Genomic DNA, 11036 nt, shown 5'->3' on the forward strand with positions numbered 1-11036 from the left:
TTTCCTGACCTGGGTTTTGAGCAGAGGGTGGAGAGTCCTGGGCTGCAGCTGTGGTCTGCACTGGTGGTGTCCAAAGCTACTTTTCTTCTCAGCAACCATTATGTTCTGGGCCAAGGGCAGCTGAGGCAGAGAGAAGCTGTGAGGGAGGGCTGGTGCAGGCAGCGAGGGCAGCCCTGGCTGAGCGAGGGTGATGGCAGTGATGCCACTGTCATCGTGAGAAGGGCTGGTGCCAGCCCAGGCACTTGCTGAGAACTAACATAGCAAGCTTTGCTCCCAGAGCAGGCATGGGAAGGTGCCACAGTGCCCAGGCCAGCAACTGTCCCCAGCCACAACACTTCTCCTCCAAAGCTGAAGGAACAGGACAGTCTAGTCCCTGAGGCCTCCCAAAGCAGCAGGGGTAAGTGCTGATCCTCTCTGCCCCCTGCAGAAACAGGCCCCGGCCCCAGCACACAGTTTTGCTGGAGAGGAACGGTCCCTTTTTCTCCAGTACAACCAGAGTGGTGGCCCTACAGCAATGCATGAACCCAGCAAAGTTAGATCCACCTGTGAGAAAAAAACACTGAGCCATACAGAAAAGATCATCTTTAATTTATGAAATGAAGAATCATTCTCAAACTTTGTTAGAAGTTGCACAAATAACTTATGATTGAACCATCAAGAGCTACAGAAGCCTCACGGCAGGAACATCTTGGTCCAAGACAGAAGGCAGCCGTGTCCTGAGGCAAGGTGGCAGGTTTGTGGGCTGAGACCCCAGAGGGAACCTGGCACTAAATCAGGAACAGCACACCTCCTCCTCCTGCAAGGACGCACAGGGCAGAGCTCTGCTTTGGCACATCTCTTCTGCCTGTCCCCAAACAGGTTCGAGGGACTGAGGGGACACTCCCTCACCTCAGGGATCCCTTTGGTGACTACCTGCCCCATCTGCTCCCAGCCCGAACCAGGGAAACCACACCACCTGCTCACCTTCTCAGGTTTATGGCTCAGCAGCCAGAGGAGAGGACCGAACTCTGGGGCACCATTTTAAGCGGAGAGGAGCCAATGTGTCTGTCTCTGCCCACAGAGGTAAAATCTCAACCCTGTGACTACTCACCATTGTGTCACACAGGCTTCTAAGAGGAATCGAAGGCACAAAAGCAAGACCTGGTGTCTCCTCCAGGCTGTGCTCTCCCCTTGCGAGAGGGGAAGGTGCTAGGCTGCCTCACTGGGTCACCTGGGACAGCCTTGGGCAGGGAGGCACCTCCCTGGCCTGAGTTAGGGGTTGGTTCCCTGACCTCAGTCCCACAGCCCCAGCCAGCATGGGAGGGGGTTCATGGTACAGCTGTGGGACAGCGCTGTGGGAAGGGGCTGTGGAGGGGAGAGGAGGGATAAACACAGGCAATGGGATGCTAGATGAGATGTTCCAGCTCAAGGCTCCAAGCCAAGTTCAAGCCCAGCACCTTTCCCAGCCCAGCAACAACTGCAAGGCCACGGAGAAGGGAGCCTCAGCATAAAACAAGCAGAGCCAGCAGACACTGGCTGCGCAGGATATTGTCCTGGGAACAAGAAATGCTGAAGAGTGGATTTGGTCCAAGAACTGCAGCACTGTATGTGGGACGGGTTGTACCAGCTACTGGGAAAGGCCTTCAGGGTCCTCCCATCCCCACTCCTGCTGTCCTGAAATCACCCCCTCAGTCACTTGGTCCCTCGGGAGCCTCCCACTCCACTCACCAAAGCTGCAGGGCTCTAGCAAGGAAGGTGTCCCTGTGCAGTCCCCTCCTGCTCAGCCAGAGAGGCTGCGGTTCCCCAGGGCCATGACCAGGGCAGAGGACTGCACTGGAGACGTGGCTGTCCCCAGCACACACTGCAGCCAAGCACCTCCCTGCTGGGATGAGCAGCCCTCTGCTCCCTGGGACAGGCCAGGATAAAGTGCTTTTGCTCCTGTGGCCAAGCAATCTATCCCAGGCTCCTCACACACTGAACTTCTCTGCCTTCCCCAGCGAACACCTCCTGGAATGAGTAAACATTGGCATTACAGCATTTCACAGTTGAACTGTAAACATGGGGGTTGCTCAGCCCACCGTTCCTGCGCTTCGCCTGCCATCCCGCACCAGCCTGGAACCAGCAACATCCCAGGGGCTCGGACACCCCTAGATTGTTTTGATCTCTGGCGCTCGGCCTTGCGTCAGGCTTTGGCGCTGAGCCTTCACCATCTGCAGACGTTTCCCGTGCAAGCTGAACTGTGACCAGCTGAGGAGCTGCAGCAGTGCGCACGTGATGGGTACGAAGACGAGGAGGTAAAAGCAGCCCTGGCGAAGAGTTGGCTCCAAGGCTGCAGCAGACTCCAGCTTTGGCTGGGCACTCATCACGTTGCTCAAGGGGTTGCGCTGGAAGATGTCATAGCCTGGAGTCAGAGAAGAGTTTGTGAGACTGGGGACAGTGGGGATGGACCCTTGTCCGTTGTCTCCGAGTGACTGGCCTTGGAGATGCGGAGAGCAGGCACAGCTTAGCAACTGAACAGCTCTCTGCAGCCACCCAGGGCACGGAACACAGTGGAGGACACTGAACTCACAGCTCTACCCTCTCCTCCCTGATGCCTCCCTCAGGAGCAGCCTTACCTGTGTACGCACAGAGTAGCCAGGTGCCAATCAGAGGTGCGAAGGTCTGGCCTGGCTTGGTGACCAGAGCCACCATCCCAAAGAGCAGTGCTGAGGCCGCCTGCTTCCTCCGGTTCAGGACTAGATCCTCATCCACCAAGTCAGTGACCACCAAGTTGAGCAACTTACAGGTCCCTTCTGTGAACACCCGGTTGCTGCAGAACAACAGGCAAAGCACTGAATAGGGGCATCAAGAAATGACAGGAGTATGTGAGAGATCAGAGAAAATGACAAGAGGGATGAGAAAGGTTCCCCAACACTTAAAGTAAGAGTATCAGAAGCCCTGGCTACAGGAGGGCAGGAGGGGAACACTGCTAGCAATAAGCCTTGTGTACCCTGCCATGATGCCTTGATCAGTCCCAATCTGCCACACAGACAGGGCTGGGGACAGGACATGCTGGGCCAGTGGCTAACAGGCAGCTGCAGCACATGCCGAAGGCTACGGCCACAGGCAGGCTGCAGAGAAGGTGGGGGGCTCAGCTCAGCAGTCAGGAGAGGCTGCTGCAGGCTGCCACCAGCGCTGCCAGGTCTCTGTCCTCCTGACCATTGCTGCCTCCTTCACTCTGCTGCAGGCACAGCCTATGGATTCTGCAGTGACCATCCCAAATTTGGGTCCAGTCAGAGCTGAAAGCCATGGGGCTTCTGTGTGACCCCCTGGCTACTGCTCCCCACCTCCCACTCCTCTCTGTGAAACAGTGACAAGTCATTTCGCCTTCTGGGCAGCAGAGAGCAGGGGAATCATGCGCTGACTGCCTACCTGGCAATGAAGATGCAGAGCAGATACACCTGATCGGGTCCTGCCAGGAGCATGACAACGCTGAGAGCCAGCTTGAGGAAGAAGAGTCCTCGCACCACAGCGTAAACCCCACAGCGGCGGCAGAGGGACAGGAAGTAGAGGTTGTTGAGATGGGGGGCAATGTAGGAAACACCTGAGCAGAGAAGAGACAAAGGCCCAAATAGCTTGAGGGAGTTTCAGTATCCACCATACCCTCAGAAAAGACACCGAGAGAGGGGACAAGGCTGGCTATTGCCAACAGGGCTGTAGGACACAAAGTACAGAATAACCCCCACACACATACAGAAGGCTTTGTGGCACAGCACACGCTCTCCCTACAGATGGAGGCCACCTTCCATCAACCTCATGTGCAGGAAGGAAGTACTTTCCCAGTGTCACGGAGGACCTGGGACTCAGCCCTGGAGTAGAAATGAGAGGGACAGACAGTGTGACCAGACTTGGCCCACACAGAACCCTCCCAGGGTATCTCTGTAACCAGTGCCCACAGATCTGGGGCAGCCTGGAAATAGTCCATACGCCACAGACAGAAAGGGATTAAAGTCAGGGCTGCGCTCCCTGCTGCATCCTGGGGACACTATCTGCAGCCACTAATGCTCAGAGAAATACCTCCGTGGCGTCTAGGCTAGAGTCCAGCACACTGGGCTCAGCACCACTAGAAAAGGCTCCAAGTTACTTCTGTGCCCAGTAAGGAAGATGCAGACGTCCCAGGGAAGCACATGGGACATGTGCATGTGTGAATCTTACAGCCCAGAGACGGGGTTTGGGAAGAGCGAACCCAGACTCAGGCTGCTCCCTCCAGTCCCACCTGAGACTCACCGAGCAGGAAGGATCCAGTAGAGACAGAGATCTGGTCTGACAGCAGGTGCTCCAGGAACAGAGGGAAGAAGTTGCTGTTAAAGTGGCAGTGAAAAACCTGTGAAGGCAGCATGCAGATGAGCTGGTCAGCAGGAACAGCAGTAAGAGAGAACAGAAAAAGCTAACAGCCCTTTGAGCTCTGTTATCCTAGGAGCCATGTGCCAAGGGACCATGCAGGATGGGCCTGGAGTACTTTAGCAGAGCAAGAGCTTGGTTGTGGAGTTCACGACACTGTAGGCTTTGAGACTGCAAAGCTGCATTGCCACCAGCCATGCCCACTGCGTGCCTGGGGTCAGCACCACTTCCCAGCTGCTGAGGTATTGCTCACAGGGCACCAGCTCAGCACAGCACTGCTGGGGCAGGCAGGGCAAGGAGGTGACAGCAGTGACCACAAGTGTTTGGGGGAGACAGTGGCACGGCAAGAGGGAGGAGGCAGCTGTCAGGAGGACAAGGATAAGGCGGCAGCGAGGCTTGAGGCTCAAACACAAAGATGCAGAGCAGCATCAAGAGCCTGCCTGAGGGGAACTGAGGGATCCCTGGGGAGACAGGAGCTGTGATTGCAGCACATAAGCTGAGGAAAGCTGGGCAGGCTGCCGGCATTTGGTAGTAATCACTGAAAAGGATGAAGAACAGAAATGGCAAAAGCCAGCTGGGAGGTGGATCCATCTGGACAGTTGAGAACAGTGATGTGAGCCTCAGGAAAGCAGAAGGAGGAAACACTGCCGACAGCCACACCAGCAAACTGCACTCCTGAAATCATCCCCACCACGAGCCAGGCTTTGTGGTTCTGCATCCTAGATGGGCTGCACAGAGCTCAGCCAGCCCCCATAACCCAGCCTACGCTGCGGAGAGAGGAAGGAACACCCCCCACCAGCTTGCTTGGGAAGTATCCTTGGGTCACAAGCAGGGAGAGTGGCTACCAGTGGCTGAATCAGCCAGCATGTGCAGGAGGCTCCAAGAGCAAGTGGGTGCTGGAAACACCTCTGCCCTTCCTGGGGAACTCACACACTGCTGAATCACCATCTCAAACATCCAGAGCCAGCACTCATCCTCTGAATCACAACACATCGCTGCTGTGCCTACCTGGACGAGGTTCATGCAGACAAACCAGAGGAAGTTGCGATGCCGGGAGAGCTGCTGGAGATACTCTGCCAGGGTGATCCTCTTCTCCTGGGGGACGGAGAGTTTCTCGATGTACAGCCTCAATGGAGAGAAGAACAAAAAAAAGCAACCATGAATCCCTCACACCAAGCAGGGGAGAGCCCCCAGCTCTCCCTCCGTAAATGCAGAGCTGTCTCTCCTCAGCTCCCATCCCAACTTTCCTTCTCCCTGGCCCAAATCAAAACAGTAGTCTACAACGTTTGCTTATTGCTAGCAAGAACCACAGGCAATGAGTCTCCCAAAGAATATTTGGCTTCCAAACTAAAAATTCAGTTTTCTGCCCATAAAAGCATTCTCCTTTTATTAGCCATTCCACTACGCATACGGTCCTCTTCCAGATCCCTGTGTTAGCTCACCTGGCAGATCTCAACAGCATCTGCTGTGTTAGTACAGCATAATGCTGGCAGCTCATTTCATGAGACAAGTGAGGCAGCCCAAGGAAAAGCAAGGGAGCTGAACAGGGAAAAACAGCTGCATTGTGGCCCACCAACACCCCAGCCACTATCAGGTAGCTAAAGCGAGTGAAAGGGTAAGAGACATTCGCTTATCCAACTCCACAGGAAATGGGCAGCAAGGTGGTCTCATGCTCAAGCAGGAATGCTTTCATGATAAGCTGCTTCTGACATTTTGCCACTCACAGGCCTCACTGCATGCTCTAGATATTAACTCATTTCATGTTCCAAACACTGGATGGGCCATACAGCAGGTCAGGGCTCTGCCTCCAGTTTGGGCCAGAGGTGTCACGAGATAGTTTTGTCCTATTTTCAGGAGGCCTTAGGAGCCAGAGTGACAGAGGTGATTCTGAAAACTGTATCAACAGACAAGAACCATAAACGATTAACAAAAATTTGCCTCATCCTGGATCTTTCCACACATTAAGTTATCTGCAGTGCCTAAAAGGACTCTACAGATCTATGCCAGGCCTTTGTCCCTGCTGCAGAATTGATGACACTTACTCTTTTAGGGTTGATTCTTGGTCCCATTTTGCTTTCCCATCAGCCTCAAACCGCTGGCGGAGCAGCTGTGTGGACAGGGTAAAACCAACGATGGAGCAGAGGGCCAGCACAATGCAAAATATGCGAAAGGAAAAGAAGTCCTCTTTGTTCCACACCGCGTAGGACATGAACACAGAGAGGGAGCCTATGGCACTGAAGAGGGAGCAGTAGAAGTTGAGGCTAGTCCTGTCTTTTGCTGAAACAGCCAGATCCGCGAGCAAGGCGTTGTGATGGAGGTCGACCATGGTGAGAAAGCTGTCGTACATGCAAAGGCAAAGAAGGAACTGCAAACCAGGATGAGCCCAGGCAACCCAGAAAGCCAGGAAAGAAATGGCAAAGAGGGGGCCATTGTGGCTTAGCGCTCTGAGCCTCTTCAGAACTACTTCTGGGGAGGAAATCTCTGCTCCTGGCCTGCAAGAGAAGACAGAAATTTGAGACACTTGGACAAAACCCTGCATGACCATGTATTCTCCCTCTCCAAGGAAGTTGTGGAAGACCTAGACACAAATACAGCTTTTGCTCATGCAACAAGCATCCACATCAGATACCTTCTCCACTAATATGCAAATACACTGAAAATATGGGTTTTAAGAAAGCCAAAAAGCATGAAAGGAAAGGTTGTTTTTTTTCTTCAAAGCAAGTCTCTCCCTGAGAGTTCTGCAGTGTTTGCACTTTGCACAATGTAAATGATTTCAATGAGCGCTTAAAGTTTTTACTAGTTGCTGGAAACCACACCATGATTTTCATTAAAAGCTTGACATAAATACATGAGAAACTCTAATGGCCAACACTGATCCATGAGCCAGAGAGTTTGGGAACAACTGGTCTGAGGCATTTCAGGTGGAAATAATTGTCCTTTCCCACGTGGTGTCTGCCAAACCATGTACAGACACTTTCCAACGCCCCACTAAGAGGCTTGCTCATATAGCAGGGGCTTGAGACTTTATGCCCATATATTAGGTTCTGTACCACTCATGATTGTTAATGGTTAGGGTTACATCTACCCGATAGGTGTGTGACGTCCTCTATACAACCAGGTATTGAAATAACATGCAAAGTGCACTGGACTTCAAAGATGCCAGGGAAAGGAGGTATTTAAGAGTTCCACGCCCTGGAAACGATTCCCACGCCATCATTTTAAAGCTTCCAATTTCCCGTCATCTCCCCCAGAGACTAAACAACTTCCCAGCCTCTGCTGGAAGTAGAACTTAACTTACTGCTGTGTGCTAAGGAATACTCGGTCACTCAGCCAGCCAAACAGAGGGTCATTGAGGCTGTTCCAGATCAGAAACACCGTCTAAGAAACAAGACAGGACAGTGAAACAAAGCACAGGACAGCTCCCACAAAGACTCAGTTCTGTTACTGAAGCAAGCAGTGCTGAGCTGGCATGCTGAACATCCAGCAGGAACCATCCCAGCACACCTTCCCTGCCCCATCACCGCTGTACGATTCCCCTGTCTGTGGCAACTGCCAGATTAACACAGCAAGGCCAGTGGATTTCCCTGCTTGTGAAACACCCCAACATCCCCAGAGGAAAGGCAGTCTTAAGAACAAAGTCCCTGGGTTTTCTATCCCAGATTTTTCTATCTTTATGTAAGTGGGAAAAACTGAGACGCCGAAGTTAGCACTCGGAAGGCTTCCTTGCTCCCTCTCCAAAGGGGGAACGCTGCTATTACAACTAACGCTCTTAACACTTATAGCAAGGAGCAGTCTTGGTTTCAGAATTTCTTACTTAAGAGGGCAGAAATCTATGGAAAAGACTAACCTCTCCTATCCAAAAGGACAGTTTATCAATCTTGTAAACAGAGACAAAGGTGTCCACGTAGTACAGGAGGAACACGTTGTGCAAAATGGAAACAAACAGCGACAGGGACCCGTAGATCACTGCAGTGGGCAGATGAAAAAGACAAGCCAACAGCCGCAACCCCATGTTGGTGTGTTCAGTGTTCAGCTCCTTCGATCACCTCCATTTCAGATGGGATGTCTTCTCCCAACACCTGCTACATCTTTGCTGGGGCCAATCCATTGTTGCTCCTGCAGGAAAGAAAAAAGAAATAAATAATATAAAATAAAAATAGATTCGATGTCTTAAATGAACTAAAACTTGAATCAAATTAATTGGTAAATCTTTGCCAGCAGAGATCAGAATTCATATTGCTTTGAGGAGCCGTTTAAAAGTGGATTGGAGGGGATTTAAGAGACTAAAAGCTGTCTGCTGCATTAAAGCTGTTTCATTAAGCTGAGGCCAGGCTGTGGGCTCCCCGGGGTACAACTGTCTCCTCGTCAGCAGGCTGCCCCGTCCTTTACCCTGTAATGTTCTTTGTCATCCAGCAAGTAGCCGATTAGCTCTCTCCAGCTCTTTAAAGGCAAGGTCACAGGAGGAATCAAGCTAGATATCTGCAAACAACAAAGCAGCCTTCAGAAAACACACCTAGTCACCAACATTTTTAGATAGCAGTGTAAATTTTTAGCCAAATAAAAATGGCAACAGCTGTGATGTAATCTCACACGTGCACACTGCTTTCCCCCAGCAGTCACAGCTGACTGCACCTGGGCTGGCTCAGACAGGAGTTATTTATGGCAAGCAGTGTTGCTGCTCTGTGGCATGAAGAGACACGACCAGAACATGATGGCATGCAGCTTACATGCTGCTGTCAGGCACTAAAGGCAACCAAGAGTCACTTAGCAGCTGTCCAGCTTGTCTTGGAGTGGCCTGGATTAGAGGATTGGTGTCTGAAATAAAGATGCTTTGGCTGGACACCAACATATATAGAAATAAAACAAGTGGAAACAGCAGCCTTATACAGAACACGTCACTGTATGTTCACGGGCTGAAGTGCGAAAGGAGGACTCCTCACACCAGCACTGACCAGAGCTCACAGCCAGGAGGTGGGACCGTCGCCCTCCCTTGATGTACTCAGCTGCTTTTCAGACTAAGCCCCCGCTCACACCCAAGTTGCTACAGACCAAAGACAAAACACAAGGCACCTCTTCAGAGGCACTTGGGTACCTGTTGAGATGTTAAGGGTTCTTAAATCAGTGTAAGTCAGCTTCTCCAGCCCCTGCTATCATAAGAAGCCCTGTTCACAGCATACACATGATGGGGGACAACAAGGTTACTATCTTAACACTGTCAAAAGCAAGATAAAGGGCTGGAAGTCACTCCCATTTCAGGCCTCCGGGGTCCGGACTCGCCCAACTAAGCCATGTCATGGAGACTTCACAACGTGGGATAAGAATGAGCACATCAGAAACGGGAAACTACGCACCAGGACAGCCTTCTCAGGCTTGCAACATCAGCTGTAGCAAGTCCAAGCAAGGGGAAGAATAAATGGCTGGGTATGAAACCTGATGAAACTCCAGTCCCATTCAGCATTTCCCAGAAGCCATGAGTCTGACCACTTCTATCTAGGCAAGATTAGAATAGCAAAAATAACCGTCTGCTCTGCCTAGCCCAAGGAATTCCTTATAACTAGTTTAGAAGGAGCAGGAACAGCACTTGTTCCAATCAATTACATCACTAGATTGAAACCACACATCGGCTCCACTCCCAGCCAAAGCACTAGACCTCAGCTGTATCCTGAGAGCCCTCATGGAGCTGAGCCACCATCCTGCATCCCCGCCATGCCAAAACCCACGGCCAGATAAAAGGAAGACACCGCTTGGAGGGGAATTCAGCCAGACAATGAACTTTTATAGGTGTAATTAAAGACAGAAAAACCACAAGGGGAAACTGCATTTTGTATGGTCATGAATTGAAAAGGAATCAAGAATTTGTGATGCGTAAAGATAAAGGTTAAGAAGAAGGAAGAGCTAAGCCAACTGACCCACCGGTGAGTCCTGTGTCTGTCCCCAAGAGCCTTCTGCGGAGGACTGGCTCAAGGGCAGATGAAGCCACCAGAGTGCTGGGCAGCCTCACGAACGGGATGGAGATCAAGCAGACAGCATCATTTTGCACCACATGAAACCCGAGTGAATCCAGATCTTGACCACTGTATGCACATCTAACCTCACTACAAAATTCCTGAGATATAGAAATGAGGGAGACCAAAGAAGGGCAACTAAACTGATCGAGAGACTGAGGCAGCTGCCTGCTGAGGAAAGACTAAACAGCTGGGGCTCTTCACGCAGAGAGGAAAAGCTGAAGGGGGACATGATCAAGGTGTACAGAGTCCCACGTGCAGTGGATAAGGTGAAGGTGGAACTGTTGTATGCCAACATACATAACTGTAACTAGCTGGAAAACAGTTTGAAGCACATGAAAATACTTCTTTACCTGGCAGGTAGCAAACATCTGACATTTGCTGCCAAAGGAGGTTGCAGAGATGGGTGGCAGGTTCAAAGGACTAGACAAGTTCATGGAAAACAGCTGTACACAAACAGCTACTAAAGGGAACAGGTGGGGGAATCCCCTCCAGCATCCCTTATCTGAGAACTGTGCGTGCTGGTGGTGGATGAGTGGAAAGGCCAATAGACAGTGGCCAGGGTCACATGCTCTCCCCCTAAATAACATCTCCTGCTGCTGCTGTGGGGCAGAATATGGGGCGAGACAGAACAATGGTCTGGGGCTATTCTTATCTTGGACTTGACTTTGC

The 11036-nt window shown here is 51.6% G+C and overlaps 1 protein-coding gene across 1 annotated transcript; it reads right to left on the minus strand.

Moving 5' to 3' along the window:
• Positions 1-582: 582 nt before the first annotated feature.
• Positions 583-8371, minus strand: MFSD13A (major facilitator superfamily domain containing 13A; the record flags this gene model as incomplete). The annotated part of the gene is made up of 8 exons (XM_082486144.1): positions 583-2380; positions 2595-2788; positions 3391-3562; positions 4246-4342; positions 5368-5485; positions 6402-6851; positions 7658-7737; positions 8207-8371. The coding sequence occupies 8 exons, from the start codon at positions 8369-8371 to the stop codon at positions 2127-2129; spliced, it is 1530 nt and encodes a 509-aa protein (XP_082342270.1). The 3' UTR covers positions 583-2126.
• Positions 8372-11036: the final 2665 nt, after the last annotated feature.

Source organism: Vanellus vanellus, assembly GCF_965231255.1.
Source record: "Vanellus vanellus genome assembly, chromosome: 7".
Classification (NCBI taxonomy): Eukaryota; Metazoa; Chordata; class Aves; order Charadriiformes; family Charadriidae; genus Vanellus; species Vanellus vanellus.